Genomic DNA, 18,360 nt, shown 5'->3' with positions numbered 1-18,360 from the left:
GTTCTCTGCAAACAGCTTCACCATGTGCTGTAAGCCAAAAGTGAGGCGGTAGCAAAGTGAGAAGGGAAAGGAGGAGGACAGTCTCCCACACTGTTCTCTAGCCTAAAACTATTTGCCTTCAAACTCTATGCAATTTATTATGCCAAGCTAAATTCCTTGTTCTGTTGGATAAAAGGTATTGTCTTTCCTTTAAAATATATCTGTGTTTAAAATAAGAAACAAAGTAAATCATTTTCTTGACAGTAAAGAAACACGTTTCCTCTGAGATGGTAATCACTCATGAAGCTGAGAACAAGTGTAAACCAAGCCAAAGTTCATGCCTGAGGGAATGCTTTCCTACCTCCCATCCACTGCAACAGTGATTAGGACAGAATTATTTTACAATGACTGCAATTGCTAGCAACTTCTGGAGTAAAAATACAATCTTCCCTATGATGAAAACAAATCTTGTTTCCATATCCAAGGAAAACTTGGGTTGCAGTCGAACTAAACTTATGCTAATTTCTTTCTCAGTCTCCAACATCCAAACAAATTTAACTCAAGAAAATGAGGTCAATAAAAGTTCATTCGTTATAGCGTAGGATAATAGAATTTGATCCACAGGGGGCCATGAGGGTATTTCAACAGCTGGTACCAGGCTGGGCCAAGGAGGGTCTTAGCTGCAGAGGAAGGATTGAGGAAGCACAGTGCTCGAGCAAGGTGCACATCACTGAATACAAAAGACGGTGCGTATATCAGTCTACTGGATTAGATGGGCCCAGTTTTTTCCTTGCCACATACCTACATTTATTTACATCGATGCTATGTGAGATGCATATTGTGAGCTAACCAAATGCAACCGAGTGTAAAAGCCTACCAAATCAGAATGGTTAAGAATGACTAGGCAAGCTGGAGAAAGATAGAGACCCGCACTTAACGGCTCAAAGTATTTTGGGGACTTCCCTTAGTATTGGACCAATTTAGCAGCTGTGGTTTGTGGGAACACCTACAAAACCAGTCACTGTGTGTTTCTGTAACCATGTTGTCTGGTTCTGAGTGTACTTCTACTATTGCTAGAAACAGTGGAACTCTTCCAGTGCCAAATGCCCTCAGGAGAAATCTAACAGTCAAAGATTCCCCTCACATCACTTGTCATTTCCAACTCCCTGGTTTTATAATCAGTCTTACCAATACCAGGAGAAACATTGAGGCCTACAGGGATGTTCATTTGAATGGCATCCAACAATAGAAAAGTGGTATGAGATATAGATCCAGCATCGCAAGAGGAAGTTCTGCAAGAAGAATCATAATGATGGTGTATTTCCCAAAGACAGCACAAAGTCTATAGAGTCCAGCCCTCTTTGTGCAGATGACTGACTCAGCCTAACAGCTCTGAGCTTGTGAGGTGTGACAATATGAACAACCCACAGCACATGACATGAATACCCAAGGAATACCAGAAAAGATCTGACACTTACTTGTAACTAAGGTCCTTTATTTGCCATTACTCAAAAAAACAGGTATGGAATTTAGAGCCAGTCTCAGAATATGACACTTAACATAGTGTTGCACTAACAGGTTCCCTTGGTCTTCAAAGGTGACAGGCAATTCAAGCAATTTAGGAGTCCTCTTGTTCTTCCTGAATATAGGCTTATTCTGAAGTAAATCCTGCTTGTAAATCTACTCTCCTTTTCCTACAAAACCCATCTTGTTTGCAGGAAACTAAAAAGAAAGCCAGCTAGCAGAAGGAGGTCCATCCTCTTACAACAAGGCACAAAGAGGAGATATGGTCCTCTTCCAAAAGTCAGCACAGGTCTCCCAAGGGTCAGAGAGATTGCCACATCGTCCAAGAGGACACGTAGCACAAAACAGCCTCAGGTATTTGTTACATGGAATGAATGGTGCCCCCAGGAAATAAGGGGAAAAGAAAAAAAGTGAAGCATTGGTATAGGCAATACGTCACAATAAAATGGTCTCTCTGGCAATTAAAAATGTCCAAAAATCTAGTCAAAATAATAATAGTCACTGTTTGAAAATGGGTAATCTAGGGGAGAGTCAATGTGCAGCTGCTTCTCCAGAAATGAGTCCTGCCAGATCTCAGGAATGAATATATGCAGCTAGCCTGCTTAAAGTCTTGACGCTTGTACTAAAATTTCACTGATGTAGTATTTTAGCAATTGATTAGATAATGACTTGCAGACAGTAGGTCTTCCTTCAAAGATTTGTTTACATACCACTTACGCAGCAGAACACTTTTTCCTCTTTTCAATTGCTATATTGTTATGAAGATGGTAAAGTTATAGAGCAGTAGAGAGTGGAAAATGTTTTTCGTGAACACTCCCTTTTTGGCTGAAACACTCCGAATGCTGTGGTAATTTGAATAAGACGATTCAATACAGCCACAGGAATAACCTTACCTGTTACCCACTCTGAGCATGAAGGTTCCTTCTCAGTGCAAGTCGTTGAATATGCTGCCCTAAGAAACGTAAACAGCCTAAATGCTTATAGCCAATCTAATAAGCTATGACTGTGGACTACAGGAACAAATACCCTAAAGACATTTTGTATGTGTGCAAAAAGAAAAGTCCTTATTTCTCTTTCAAGAAAGAAATCATTCAGACAGGCTGTTTCAGAAGACAGAACTGAGAGTGCTCTAAATCAGTAGAATATGTCTTTAAAAAACAAACTTGTAATTGTTAAACTGTTCAGATATGTTGGGGACTTCTTGACTCAAGGTACCAGCTTCAACCCTAGCTAAGCAGAGAACCACAACTGAAATCCTAGATTTATAACTCAAAGTACAGGTTTCATCAAAAACTAGAGGCTTGTTGATAATCTGAAAGCCTCTTATTATTTCCATAATGGAAATCAATATATAAATCATATCGGGAAAAGATTGGTGGGAGTGAAGAGATGGAGTCAAGGAGGTATAATTCCATGATTGCTGATTTAGGCATTTTATCCTGTTCTCAGTGTAGCCTCTCTTATAACCTTTATTTGTATTTCAGATCTTTTATTATTTTACTTTTTCTATATCTGTTCTAAATATATCCAGCACAAAGGACCTGGAGAGAGTCCAATGAAAGGACACAAAGATGATGAAGGGACTGAAGCATCTCTCCTATGAGGAGAGGCTGAGAGAGCTGGGACTTTTCAGCCTGGAGAAGAGAAAGCTCGGGGGGGATCTCATCAGCATGTATAAATACCTGAAGGGAGGGGGCAAAGAAGAGGGAGCCAGGCTCTTTTCAGTGGTGCCCAGTGACAGGAATAGAGGCAATAGGCACAACCTGAAACACAGGAGGTCCTGTCTCAATATCAGGAAACACTTTTTCACTGTGAGGGTGACCGAGCACTGGCACAGCTTGCCCAGAGAGGTTGTGGAGTCTCCCATCCTTGGAGATATTCAAAAGCTGTCTGGACATGGTCCTGGGCAACTGGGTCTAGGTGGCCCCGCTTGAGCAGGGGGGTTGGACCAGATGACCTCCTGTGCTGACTTTTGGAAGAGGACCATATCTCCTCTTTGTGCCTTGTTGTAAGAGGATGGTCCCTTCCAACTTCAACCCTTCTGTGATTCTGTGATTCACTAAGACTATGGTTTTAAATTTAAGGAAAAGCTTCAGGCTACTGGAACCAGCTAACAAATTAAAGAAGACATTTTCCCATGGAAATATATCCAGTATAGGCCATAATTGTAACAATAAACTCAAATGTATAAGTTTAGTTTCAAAATTAGGAAAAAATTTCCTTGTTTATGTAAAGTAAAATCTAAAAAACATATTTATACCAAAAGAGCAGAACTTGTCAATCCAGAAAAAAACTTTAGCTGAGAGATTTTGAAAAGAAAACTCTGGGAAAACAGAAATGTTAGGGAGAGACAATGGGGAAAAAGGGGATGCCTGATAACCCCTCTGCTTGCATTGCAGTGGAATCCTGGATCCTCAGACCAGGAGGTTCATAAATCACTGTTGAACAGCATTACAGTGCAGATAATACACTGAAAGCAAGATCATTCTTTGCTTCCCTACCCACCTCAAGTTTTAATTTCTTAATTTTCTGTGAATGTCACTGGCGTGTCACATCAGAAACAAGTCTGCAAGCTATGGAGTGTGGACTGAAGCACTAAATATTCAAATACTACAATAAATAATAGCTGTCCTTTCTTAGGACAGCCTAATCTAAAGAATCTAATGAATGAACCTAAGGAATCTGAATCAAAATAGTAAGAAATCCATGTATGTTATTGAGCTATGAGATCAGCGGCCATGGATACAGTAGGAGGAGATGAGAGCTGGAACAGACTGCGAGTAATTGAGGATACTGAAAATCAGGCCAGCTGGGAGGAATCCTTTGTTACTTTCTTCTTAAAAGGGATAAATCCAATTTCCATTAAAGATAAACATCAGTGGGAATTGGATCACACCAAACATATAAATGAGTAAAAGGAAATGACCCACTAATATAAATGCTAAATCAGAAGAAAGACAGAAACCACACAATGTGTGCTATCCTGCCAGAACTGAAAAAATAAATATATAAAAGAGATTTAATTGAAGGGAAGAAACGGGTTAGAAGGAGGGAGGGCAGCTTGGTAAAAGTGACCAGGAAATCCTGGAACCGATGGTTCTTCCAGCAGCACAGCAACATGGCACAGCAACATAAAGACACCGGACCTAAAGAAGGGAGACTTCAGTACACCTGGAGAACTGGAAGGAAAAATCTCAGAGGACAGATATCTAAGGGACGTAGGAGCTGGATGTTCTTTCAACAAACCAATGTATAGGGGCTAAGTGTAAACTATCTCAATGGCAGTGAAGAGTGGAAAATATAAGAAAAGACCATCTTACCAAAATTCTGAGTTCTTCAATGACTGGAAGCTCACAGAAAATATTTTTTTAAATGAATAAAATAAAGTACAAGTGTATAAGAATAAAAACAGAAAAGCCAATGCATAAAACAAGATGTAGCAAGAAAGGGAAGGTTATAAAAAGCATGCTGGAAGTCCTTTAACCATACAAGGTTGGGAAAAGAGTTTTCTGCTACTCAGCAGAGGGGGAGCTACAGATAATGCAAAAACAAAAGTTTAGGTGTTTATTGCCTCTTTTTGCTTCCATCAGCTAGGATCAGACAGATACTGCCACTAAACACCAGCAATAAGACTAACACCTTAGGTAATAGGATGGGTTTAATATTTGCAAGTTAGTTGCATCTGGTGAAAGTCATTGCAGCATATTCTGAGAATGAGCGGAAGCATACTCAGAGATATTAGCTATTAGTCTATCAGAAATCATGATAAAAAGGGGAGATTTTGAAACACTAGAAGAGGACAAATGTGGAGCTTATCTGTAGAAAGCATGGGAAGAGGAAACCAAGGAATAGTAGGACCACTAAGCTGAGTTTCAATCCCTATAAAAATACTGGAGAAAAATATCAAACAACGTATTTGTAAAGACTTAAAGGTAAAAAAAAAGAAGTAGAAATCAACAGATCTATCAAGGACATGTTGCCATGTTACACTAAATTAATTATCTTCTACAGCTGGACATGTGGATGGGAAGAACAATAGATAAACATGTCTATACAAGGTTATTCCTACTGTCTCACAATGTTTTCATAAGTAAACTGAAGAATCTTGTTGGAAGAGGGTCCAAGCTTGCTTAAGAAACCATAATCGGAGAAAAGTTATCAGTCATTTGCTGTAAAATGGAAGGATGCATTGCACATACCCTAGATTAATTTTGAAAAAAGACAAAAGCAGAGCAACAAGAATGATTAAAGAAAATATAGCCCTTGAGAAAAAAACAAAGGAGCAGGGCAGGGCTGTTTTGTCTAAAGAAGAAAAGACTGAGGAAAACATGGGACACCTTCATGGCTGTAAAAGCAGAGGTGCCACAAGAAAAGGGAATAAATTGTTCTTCTACAGAAGGAGGGCTTAACTGCAGTAGCAGAGGTCCAGGTTGGATGTTGGGGATTACCAAGGAAGGTGTGGAATCACTCATGTTGCAGATTTACAAAAACTTTAGACAAATGTCCCTCGGGTTTAGGCATAGTTGATTCTTCATTGAGGAGAGTCCATTACAGGCCTGTTTCCTAAAATCTTAAATTCTACATGGAAGAAGATGACATAACATTTGTGATAAGTTTCTCAAGTTCTACTGTAATTCAGTTTAAAAATCCATATATAACTTCAGTCTAAGGCAGGTCAAACAACATGTCTCCATGCTTGACTGTCACTAATTTTTGAAAGACCTGGATTACAATTTTAACACAAAATTTACAGAAACCTTGAATATATTTATTCACAGAGTTAATCCAGGACTCTCTACATTCCTTATTTAGCACCCATAAATTTATCAATTTTTCAGCTTTCAAGATGAAATGAAGTCTGTAAGTAAGTAAATACAGAGAAGGCACTGAAGTCTGAAAGTAAATAAACACAGAGAGTCAAAATAATACTGCAAGGGAGATTTTTGTTGGGAAGACACTGGTTTTGTGTGTGCATGCATGTCTCTGTGTTTGCGTATGTGTATGTGTGTACAAACACAAAATACACATTTGTGCATGCATAAAATGTCCAGATGGGAAAAATAACATAAGCTATTGAATTAAATTACTTTTTATCTAAATTATGTAGTGAAGGATTTAAAATACCCCCACTTCTTGAATAATCAAAAAATTGATCCATATTAACGTCTCTGCATTTGCCATCTAAGACCGTACTCAGCAACATTAGTTATCATTTATTAGGCATGCTTATGGCTAAAAGGATTAACATTAATGAATGGTATGTTGAAGGAAAGTTTGGGTGGCCTACTGATATAAGGTTAGTTACACTAAGAACTGAAAGATGAGGAGCTTTAAGCCCTAGTTGCAACTGTATTTGTCTACCTAAATTGTCATAACTATTTTCCTTACAGGTACTGGGAAGCTTAAGTTAGCTGTCTCTCAGAAAGGATCTGAGATGCTAAAAGAACAAGGTGCTATTCTTTTTACATTGATTTACAAAATTAACACCTATACTAGAAGGGAACACTTTAAATGATCAACAAAAGGGAGTCGGTATTGAAGTGGAGCAAGACCACCGTTTTTCCACCAGTGGAAAAACTGAGAAATAGGAGGTACTAAAGGACGTATTGTCAAGAGTGGTAAAGGAAGACAGACTACAATTAACCAAGATGGAATACGGCCAAGACAGAGGCCCAGCAAGCTCAAGTGATCACAGCCACTAAGTACCACGCCGCTCCCACAGGAGCCCCACCCAAGGCAGATTTTTGTCAGGGCCAAATGATCGGCCACAGCTTCCTGTAGCAGTTGATGTCTCTCAGTCCAAGTACTGGTTTAGACCCACACTGCTTTATACAAGAGATCTGGTGAGATTGGAAGGTTACTGCTGCAAGCCATTTTGAAGTGCTTATCAGGAAAATACAAAATGACTAAATGCATATAGCTTGGGGCGAGTGGGGCTATTAATAGAGCCACTGCCAACTGATAACAGAGATACGAAGACTGTAAACCAAGTAGACAGAAGAATTGTTCTGAAGCCAAAGGAAAACATTTCTAAGAATGAGCGAGGGAATCCACCATAGTGACTGTTAAACTGAATAAAACTAGAATACTAGAAAAATCTGTCTCAACAACCAGATCTAAATTTTGGAAAAGAACCAGGCCTTTGCTTAAACAACTTAACTAAGATGAACTGGCCATATGCTTCAAGGTACTAGCCTGTAATGGTCACCAAAGAGGGAATAAATGACTGATGAATATTCTCTATCCCCTAATACCTAATTCTCTGCAAAATTATTCCCATACTTGAAATCAATATGGTGAGGTCACTCCATGCCCTTTAATTGGCTATTGATCTTTATCAATACAACATTTGTGCTACACACTGAATATTGCAGAGTAGCTACTGAAAGGACACCTAGTGGTAAGTAAATGAGTACGTCTAGAAACCGCTGGGACTGTTAAAGGTGTGTAATTATAATTGTCATGGGAATTGCTGAACTGTTATGGGTTGAATCTGCAATGTCATATATGAACTTATGTGCCAAATAGCGCTATTCATGGGTTTTAAAAAAAATGGCAAACAGCATTCTTACAAGCACTTTTTAAAAACATGGAATTTAAGCTTAACTTCCTTAAAACTCACAGAACAGTCTTTTAAACGAAAGATGCACATGCCTGTGTGTCATAGATTGCAAATTTGAATGTCCTGAATCTCCACTGCATCAATTTTAGGAATATTGGATAGCTGAACAGAACTCATTACAGATAGGTTTTGCTTGGTATTCAAGCCAAATTTCAGCTTGCTCATCATCAATCCTTGGGTCCTCCACTGTGCCACTTTAAAATATCCTAAGCAATTCCTTCCCTTGTCGTCTTTCTCTCCTATGAAGACAAACAGCCGAAGCATATAGATTGTACGCGTTCCAGCTAATTGCACTCTTTTTTTTTTGTCCATCCAACTTTATAGTCACTTCTTGCCTGTGTTTATTCCGAACCCCTTAATATGTACTAATGCCTTTGTGACCAGGAGATGCCCACAACAGAAAGCTGTATTCCAGATGGAGTCATGCTGGTCTCATGCAGAGAGGGTTTATAACCTTCCTGTGCAGTGACATGCTGCCTCTGGGCAAACAGACCAAAATCCACACTTGGCTTTCTTGTTTATGTCGACATATCATATTACAAGCATAGAACAATTTGCTGACCACTGTCCCTCTTCGATTATTGTTTTTATGTTCTCTTTTCCACGTTTCTCTCTTCTATTGAACATCAGTTCCTCTGGATTAATTTTGCCTGAGTGAATTAGTACGGATTTGCTAGGTCATTTTTTCCAGATACATTTTTTTTTATCCAATTTTATAACATCTCTGTATGCCACTGGTCTGTTCTCCGTCCTCACAGTGTTTATAACAGCTCACAACTTAGTACCATCCTTTGATCTAAAAAGCCACAAACACGCCATTTCTGCTCTTCTCTCCTCTTTCATCACAACAAAGACCGAAACACTGGGATGGATATTTTTTGTTTGCTTTTTTAGGTGACTTCCTACCAAAGTTTTTGTTTAAAAAAAAAATCAGATTCTGCCTTATTTCTCCACAACTACACGGAAGTAGATTGTGCCATGCAGTGAAGCTGAGGCTGCAGCTCCTGCTCTTTTACCCAAACATTAGCACCCATTCTTCACCCAGCCCAGTTTCCATGGCTCACCTCACCTCCACTCCACCCTTTTGAAGCTCCAGCCTGCTCTCTTGTCTTAAAATGGCATGTAGTTTCCTTCCTTTACTATAAACAATGCTTTCTGTAACCTCAGTTTCATGATGCAAACATTTAAAAACAAGAATGAAGGGAACACAAACTATGTGTTCAATTAGGTAATTTGGGGATTAAATTAAATGGAATCTCTCAAAACATGGAACATTTCAGAGTAATGAAGTCTGGCTTCACTTGTTTTCCTTTTATCCCATCCCTTTAAAAAAAGGAGACAATGGATCTTACAAACTCTGTTGGAAGAGTAGTAAAGCCAGCTGAAGACAGCTTACTGCTTGTGAATCCAAGAAAGTAAAGCTCAGAGGAAGGGGCCGTAACACTCAGGTATGTGTTCAAAGGGAAGGAGAGGCACTCTGTAAACTGCAGGATGCTGGTGGCTGGGCAGCCAGCTGCCACAGTTGACATGGGACGCTCCTGCTATCAGTAACATCACCATCTGTAATCGGATGTCAGCTTGTAAAATGCCCTGCAGTCTGCCGAAGTCTTTTCAAAATCTGGCATTTCTTTTATACTGAAATATATTTTAAAAAGCAAGAAACCAACCAAAAAATATCATTCTTCAGTCAAAACAAAACAAAACAAAAATAGGGCTCCCTTGTATACACTGTGCATAATAAGAAATAGTAACAGGAAGGAGTAGTAAAGAGCAGTAAAAGAAAAATAATGTCCATAAAAAAATCTCTGCAGTCCACCTATAAGTTTTGGTCAATTATACTCCTTCAAATAGGCTTTTTTTTTCTTTTTTTTTTTTTTAAACAACTCCAGAGAGGATTTCAATTGTTAAATCCCTAATCCAGATTTTGCTCTTGTGAACTCTTCAGCAACAGAAGAAACTAAAACTGTCTGCAAATTTAGAAGAATTCTTATTATGTACATCTGAACGTGCACATTTGGCTTTCATTGTGCGGTGTGCCAGACAGCTACAAAAACAAAGTGCAGCCTACTACAGCTTTAGGCAACACTTTAAACGTCAGATCTCACTTATCCTGAAAGAAAGTGATTTTTTTGGCCTTTCAAGCAAGCCCATTTCCTCTTGGCATACAGCAAACACAGGTAATACGGCAGTTGCTTGACTTTCACATCATATTTAAACAGTCATTGCAAACATGCACGATAATAGCTTCAAAAAGGGAGTTCAAAGTATCTACAGGTATTACATCTGCCCCAAGCCTCATTGCTGGTTTAGGGATTTTACAGTCATGTTTTCCCGTTTCCTACAGTCTGCTGAGGAAGTGTGGGGGTTATCCCATTATTTGGTGAAAGACACACAAACAGCATAGGAGGAAATGCACAAAATTCCCAACGCAGCATCCCGTGTACAAAATAAGTTCCATAGTAGATCTTTTTTTCTTCCTTTATCAATATAATAGTACTTGTTAATTTTAATCAGGATTAGTACAAAGCAGCAATAAATTAGAGGGAGACTTTTAACAGGATATTGATATCTTAAAGAGACCTACCTTGAAAGAAACTTTTGACTCTGAGATAGCTGACACTAAGGCGCAAGACAGACAGTTTGTCCAGCTTCGATATGATGTCAGGTGGAAAAGGCAGGAGGCTGGCCAGATGGTCCAGTTCCGCGTTCAGACGGTCCCTGTGTCTCTTCGAAGGATTTGATTTTTCATTCCCGACTGCAGGCCTTCTGTGGTGGAGAACACATTTTTGATTACCTGTTTTACCTCCGGATAGTACAACTGGAGAATGAGACATTGTCTGCAATTAGTTGATAACTGGCATACTTAACCTTGCTTCTATGAAAATCTTTAATTTAGTTTCTATCCCCTGCCAAAAAGAGATTTACCATTCTGCATTTGCCATTGTGCAGACATGGACATGCATTCAAAGCATCTTAGTGCCCTTCATTTAATGACTTGAAGTTAAGCTGTGGGTCAGGAGATAATTAAGAAAAGAGCCTGTCTTTAGACATGATTTTAAGAAGTATGGGAAGCAGGGTGAAGAGAACGTTCTTTCCTCAAGCTCAGAAGTCCTGTGAACATTCTCACATTTACCTTCCTACGTCAGTAATAACAAAGATAAGAATTTGGTTTCTCTCTTAAGAATGTTGATATTCCTCCCAAAACATAAAGTCTGATGTTACTCGGATTTCTAAGCCAAGCACTCCTAGTCCATCCCCATTTCATGTCCCTCTCATGCAGTGGACAGGACCAGATGCCTCAGAAAAGCTATTATGAAAATGCATTAAGATGAAATACATCACAAATGAGGAAGCTCAATTTTGGGGTCTCCGCTGATATTCTTCTCATGGAACGTGTAAAATGCTGTTCTCAAGAGGGAGAAAAGGAAAAACTGGTGCACTTCCACACAGTCATGGAAACCTGATTTCCAGCATGACAGCGAGGAATGGTCAGTGCTGAAGCACAGACTTGTCGATTAAGCAAGAAGAACTGAGTGGTAAGTTTGAGAAGGTGGTTATCTCCAGCAGACAGCCATTGCTGGACCCAGCGATAGTCAAGTGCATTACCCAGGAATTAGCCACAAGCCACTGGAGTCATAAACTACACGGATCCACGATCTCAGAGGGATCGCAGCAGCCCAGTGCTATAGCTGAGCTAGCATCTCCCAGGGGACTTAGTGCTGTGTCTGCTGGTCCTCCACTCGCTCTCGTAATGCCCATGTTCAAGTTCTTACTGTAGCACATCATCACATTCCTCCTGAGGCACCTTCTCTAGAATAAGAGACATTGAGAGAAAAATCAAGGAGGAAATGATGGAAAAATAATCAAGAATGGGAAATGGTAGGCAGGGAAAATACAGGTGTGCTAACAGTTTCAACTTTCACCTAACTAAAGGCAAGGATCATAATCTTGTGTAGCTTAACTGGTGCTTCAGTGGAGAATTAGAGTAAAACTAATTATTTGTAGCACTTTACTACTGCATTTCCACACTCCACATATTTACTATATTTCTCAATCCTAATTTTAATTTTGAGCATTAGTATTTCACAAGGTGGTTAAAGGGTTAACTCGCAACATTTGTGTGTTCCCCTCTTATAGGTTGAATCTTAATATATCATTGTAACTGTGATTAAAAAAAATAATGTTGTGCTTAGGAATTAGTTAAAAAAAGATCAATGTTTTGTACATCTGATTGCTGACTTTGCTGCTAAGTGAAAATCTCAAACCAAATCAGGTATGAAAAATTCGTTGCTGCTTTTGAGAGCCTTCAGTTCATTTTAACAGGACAACACTGATGGACAGAATGAATGAAAAAATGTTTGAGGTAGCTGTCAGTGAAAACATACAATTCCTGCTTTTTCATTCAAAGTTACCAAAACTGGTATGTGGCCCTTCAACAACCCAACCAGTTGCTTTCAAAGACATGGGGGAGATTTTGTTGATTGGGATGAACAAATAACTTTCCTCTATTAGAGAGAGCAAATATGCAACAAACAATGCAATCAACAATGAAGGAATACTCTTTTTTTACTTTTCCAGAGTTAGCTGTTTTTCAAAAAAGGGTACATATATTGGGCACTAATTTTTTGGAGTAAGCCTTGAAGCTCAGCCATCCTCACTACGACACCAAAAGGATGTCTGACCTGTGGAGAGTAGTAATTTTGTGGGAATATAGCCTATAGTTCAGTAGAAGCTAAAGAACATAAGCTTTTACTAATTGCCTTTTATATCTGACAACCCAGCTGAAGCAAGGAAGAAATTTAGGATGGAAAAAAATTAATTCCAATAAGGAAAATTAGACTGATGAGTTCAAGGGGTAAAAATTGCCAAAACTAACATGGAATAGAAACAGAAATTTTTCAAGCCTATTTACCACGTAAAATAGTGACTGCTCTATGCCAGCGAGGTATGCTTTAAGGCAATTATGTGGACTGCATTTGTACTGAGCGTAAGGAACAGTTTTCTGGAGATTGCAAGGAATGGTGTAAAAAGACTATGGAGAAAGTTCAGGACAGAGTCTTCCTGAAAACTCAAGGAAATGATTCAGTAAGGGAGTGAATCCAAACAAACAGGGGTTTGATGTAAATGGTAATTAGGTGCCAAGTGGATGCGATTTAAAACAATGCAAGTTCCATGGAAAGGCTAGTGTAGCTATCCACAGACAGAAAAGGGAAATTCTTCAGTGGGCTGTTTTGAGGCAAATGGAAATTCTAGCCTTTATTTTGAGCTGAAAGTAGATGGTGCTTGTTGTGTTTGCGTTAAACCAGGGATTCTCAAACTGTGTAAATCAGGCCTAAACAGAGACGTAGCACTCACTCTGTGATACCTCTTTCACTCTGCTTTTCATACAACTCTACTACAATGAAGTAGCACATGTAATTAAAATCATAAAGCTGGCATTTCCCTCTTTGCATTGCTAAACCGTTCAAATTCTGCTCTGCAGTAACAAGTACTTGTACCTGTACAAGACCCATATCACCAGTCCCTGTTTGGTAGGAACTGAGTGTGGGAGCTGGTGCAATAGAACATTTTCTGTTTCGGTGGTATGTAAGGCATTGAGCCATTTGCGCTTTAATGATTCAGTGTGCCCATGACACACAGACCGCCACTAGTGTAAACCAGTTTGGTGAGCTTGCAGAGGAATTTCCTGCAGCTACAGCGAACATGCTGTTTGCTACTCTCTGAGGGAGCCCTACCCTGTTAACAAAAAGTTCACTCTGAATTAAGTTTTTAAAGTATGCTGAAGTGTTAAACCATCGGATGATCTAAACTGAGAAAAATCTAATCATTTACTATGACGGCAAGCTTTCACTAAGAAGGGAAAGGGAAGAGAGAGACCATGAGATGCAACAGATAGGCTAAGTGCAAAGTAAAAGAAAGATGATTACATGAACATACTGACCAGCACCCACAGCCACTGAGCCGTGCTTGGGCGTTGCATAGGTATCCTGGCAGAGCTGAGCTCCAGTGCCAGCTGTGTATTTGCAGATGTTCACCATCTCCTACGAGTGAAAAGGACCAACTGAAAGAAAGCTGTGTGAAGGAAAGGGGGCCCTTTGCCACCTTCTACCTCTTCTGGGTTTTCGCAGTAAGGAAAGGTGAATGCAGAACTAATGGTCAAGAAGACAAGGCAGAGCAGATGAGAGGTGGGATAGTGTGATAGCAAGTTAGAGGAAGGGCTATGCCACAGAGGGCCTTAAAATGAGAACTCGGAAGCAGGAGAGAGCTGCACCTCCCGAGGTCTCTGTTTACCCTGGCATGGGTACGGTTCTGGCTGAAGTGGCCAGTTTGGAGCAGTTATAGATACACTTCAGAGCTAGGGCAGATGTAGCTTGCCTTTAAAGACCTGTAAAACATTACAAGAAATGTTTTGTGGAGGGAGAGATTTTTACAAGATGCCAGGGTCTGAGACGAAGAAGTGGCTGAAGCTCTCAAATGGCAACTGTCCTGAAGTGTTGCCTTAGCATTTCTAGTATAAGTATTAATTTCAGCACAGTGATTTTAGTTTGAGGTTAAAAACAACATCTCTTTAGTTTTCACATGCTTGAATTACCACTAAAATGTTAGATTTCCACAGGAAACAAACACTTGGTAGAAAATATTTCCTTTAGTCAAAGCTCCGGTTCTCTGGCTGAAAAGCATATCTGATGGAAATTTTTCAATCAGTCCGAGCTCCAGGTGTTTGAACTCGTTCCATAAAAGCCAACATTCTTTAGTGTAGACCACATTTAATGGGGCTTGTTTGGAAGCTTTCTGGGGCAAAAGGAGAACAGCTAGTTTTTTTTATTTATTTGCATGTATAAAAGTAGAACTTAAACTTGATGTATTGTCTGAAGAATGGCAACGTAATGAAGATAGTCTCTCCTAGTTCTGTGTAGAGAAGAAGACTGAAACATAGGTCTTCCTGGTAAAACAAGCTTTCCCACACATTCTTCCACAGTCTTGTGTGTCTCTGCATTCTCCCGTGGAGCTTCTTCATACATTTTCATCACTGTTCTGTAAAACTACCTCAGAATAGAATTTCTATGCCTGAAAAAACATGGAAGTAGTGAGCAATATCATTCCATGACATCCTGAATTAAAAGCCAGCTGCAGGATCACCACCTGGCTTGACAGCCTGATCACAAAAAGCTGATGGAGAGGCAGAGAGTTGGCTTCCTGGGATACACTGAGTATGGGCAGACATGAACATCCCAGTTGTTCTGCAAAGGGGAAAACTGCTCCTCTGTCCTTTGAATCCTGGCATTCAAAAGGACTAATCCATTAATCCCTACAGAAACCCAAGTATTTTGCTCAGACTGGCACCTAAGCTCACTTATCCCTTTGTCAAGAGAAAGTTAAATTTCTAGAGGCTATTAGTGGAAAAAAGAGAGGAATCATGATTAGCACTGGCCAAAGAATTTCCATCAACTTTTTTTCCTGTGAAAAATTAGGTTTTTCAACTGAACAAATACCTCTCCCAGAACAGGTGGCAGCATCTACCATGGTTCATTATCAGAATGACAGGGGAAAAAGTAGAAGAAGGCCATGGAGGAAAATGTGCTATGCTATCAAACAAGAGAAAAAAATCTGCAACAAAAATGGTATGACATGGATCAAAATCATGGTTAAATATACCGCTCAATTAATAGGCTATGTCTACCCTTCTAAATTCAAGATAAATTATTTGAGGCAGCATAACAGTAGGGATACCTCGGAGTCCTGAAATGTCAGTAAGGTCTGTAGGACTGAAGGACAGAGACTGTGAAAGGAGATCTGTCAGCCAGTCGGTCTTTCATTCATTATGCCTCATAAAGAGGATTCAGAGCCTCTTTAGATCACAGTTAGGAAGTCCCTGAGTGAGGGAACGAGCACGGGAAAGGCTTACCAGAGACCAAGCCCACAAGCAGATAAGGTTTGAGGAAGAGACCAGTGTCGCTAGGAACAGAGAAGTCATCCTCAGCAAGTGATAAGTAACCGACCACAGAAAACAGAGGGCCGTCTCCAGTGCGGGAGCTCTGTAGTCTAATAATCCAAAGCATATAATTCCCTTTGTTTTAACCAAAACCAAGTTTCTTGATCAAAATTGTATATGTCCTGGCTGGATAAGCTCATGCTCAGGTACCTGTACTGCAATCTCATAACAAAGCTATTTTCAAGGTAGCATTACTGGTGATGACTCACAAGGTGAAAACTTGGCTCCATCCAATTCAGTGAGAATTTGCCTCTGATTTTGTTGAATCCAGAATTTCATAAAAGGCTCCTGAGGACATTTACATCCTTTGTTAACAAGTATTCTTAGCCATTGCATTTATCTAGAAGTCATCTTCGAGAGAAGTTCTTCTAGCTAGTATATGTGCTCCAAACATGAAGCTTAATGTTTTTCAAAGCAACTGCAACTCTCCTTCCTTTCTCACAGAAGTTATGGTTCATAAACAGTTCTGCACAGAGGTAATTTCATATACTGGAGAAGTTCCATACCTCATGCAGTTATAAAGTTAAATATCCACATCCATACTTGAACAGTAGTGCAGAAATGTTACATAGGTTTTGGATTTAAGACTCGGGTTTTGCAGGAAGAATCATTTTCTTATGTCATTATCTTTGTCTATTGAAATTGTCACCTATGATATATTTTACACTAAAAGAAATATTTTTTAAAGTGGGAACAAGTGGTTCATGTGCAAATACTCTCCAAAATCCAAACAAAATCAATTGTTTGGATTTCACTCAAACATTCAGAGAAACTCCCCTTTGACTTTAGACCAATATATACAATTTTAGGCAAAGTGGGTTATTTTTAGAAGTTCTGAACAACTGAAAATAGGGAAATCTATTTTAGTTACCTTCTCATCCTTAAATTGTCTGTGAAGGCCACCAGTGCTAGTTCATAATTTTAACACAGCAAAAATGTGTGTTTCATAACCATGTAATCAAGTGTAACACAGAAGATGTGGGATGATTATATTAAAAAGCTTCATTTCACAGCGTGGTTTATGGCATCTGGAAATCATTTTACATTTGAGCGATAGCAACCTTTTTTCCCCTCCCATTTCAAGCATCTTCATAGTAGCAACTTCCCATTGCTTTTTTTCTTTTTCTGCTTTGCCTTCACACGTACAATTCCTCTCTCCCATTTTTCTCCTAATGAAAGTGATCCCATAGTAAATAGTGGTTTGAAAATGATGTGTTCTTTATGCAAAAAGTGAGTCACCGGTCTGCTTTTTCAGTTGGCTGAACTGACCCACTTTCCAGGCTCGCACATGCTGGACTTAGCGATGCCCCAAGCAAGGCTAAGCCAAGGAAGGGGGAAGGGGAGAGCGCAATGCCAGCACACTGGTGCTACTCAACACACGGCTTCTCAAAAGGCTCCTTGAACAGGCGGCAGGGAACACAGAAGCACGGAGGTGGCAGCCACCCCTCCGACCCATTGCCCAGCTGCCATTTAGTCCACAGCATCTTCTGCCTACGAAAAAGTGCTGTCCCTCTCCGATCCCCACGGCAGTGTACTCTGCAGTACACTGCGGTACACACCACAACCACCACTGGCCTCCTCCTGGGATACCTAGTGATGGGTAAGGGTGGTTTGACCCATGCTCGGCATCCTGTCTGGAGCCAGTCTTAACCATGAAAAGCCAGCCTCCTGACCAGGGGTTTCTCACTGTAGAGAAAGAGATTAGGTCTCTCCTGTGTCAGCGAACCATGGGAGGAAGGGACTCCTTCTTCTACCTCATTTCTAGCACGTACGTTCGGAGGAGATGCCTCCTGATGAATATGATACTTAACTGTTTCTGAATGGGTTTCCTCCTTTTCCTCCCAGCATATAGGCATTCCCCCGGAGGAATCATTGCTTTGATGCTGAAAAACAAAAGGAATAGGTTTCTTAGTTTAGAGGTTTCTGTGTTTCATACTGCTGTACAAAATGACAGCACCGAGAAAATTCAACCAAGGAAAATGTTTGTTCCTTGAGTGTGGCATTCAACAACACTAAAAAGCACAGTGGCATTAGTTAAGATAGAAGCTTAAGGCTTATTCCAATTTCCTACCTTAATATTATTAGAATATTGATGTTTATATTCAATTTTCATTTTTTCAAATTAAGCATACTATACATGGTATAAAAATGGCTATAAAATACATCCTGTTTACTCAATATCCAAAATTAATTTTTTTTCCTTATAGGCTCATTTTTAAATTCAGCTAAACAAATAAGAATG

The 18,360-nt window shown here is 39.7% G+C and overlaps 1 protein-coding gene across 1 annotated transcript in view; it reads right to left on the bottom strand.

The window, feature by feature from the left end:
* AHRR (aryl-hydrocarbon receptor repressor) overlaps nt 1-17,991 on the bottom strand; it is a 68,511-nt gene extending 50,520 nt beyond the window's left edge. Inside the window, exons 1-2 of the mRNA XM_009324928.1 lie at nt 17,930-17,991; nt 10,710-10,891 (exon numbers count right to left, since the gene is read on the bottom strand). Coding sequence (XP_009323203.1) covers nt 10,710-10,891; nt 17,930-17,991 — 244 coding nt within the window. The remainder of the gene's footprint in view (nt 1-10,709; nt 10,892-17,929) is intronic.
* Between the last annotated feature and the right edge of the window lie 369 nt (nt 17,992-18,360).

Source organism: Pygoscelis adeliae, unplaced genomic scaffold (assembly GCF_000699105.1).
Source record: "Pygoscelis adeliae isolate BGI_AS28 unplaced genomic scaffold, ASM69910v1 Scaffold135, whole genome shotgun sequence".
NCBI lineage: Eukaryota > Metazoa > Chordata > Aves > Sphenisciformes > Spheniscidae > Pygoscelis > Pygoscelis adeliae.
The sequence above is the reverse complement of the archived record's forward strand: the minus strand, read 5'-3'. Positions and strand labels throughout refer to the sequence as shown.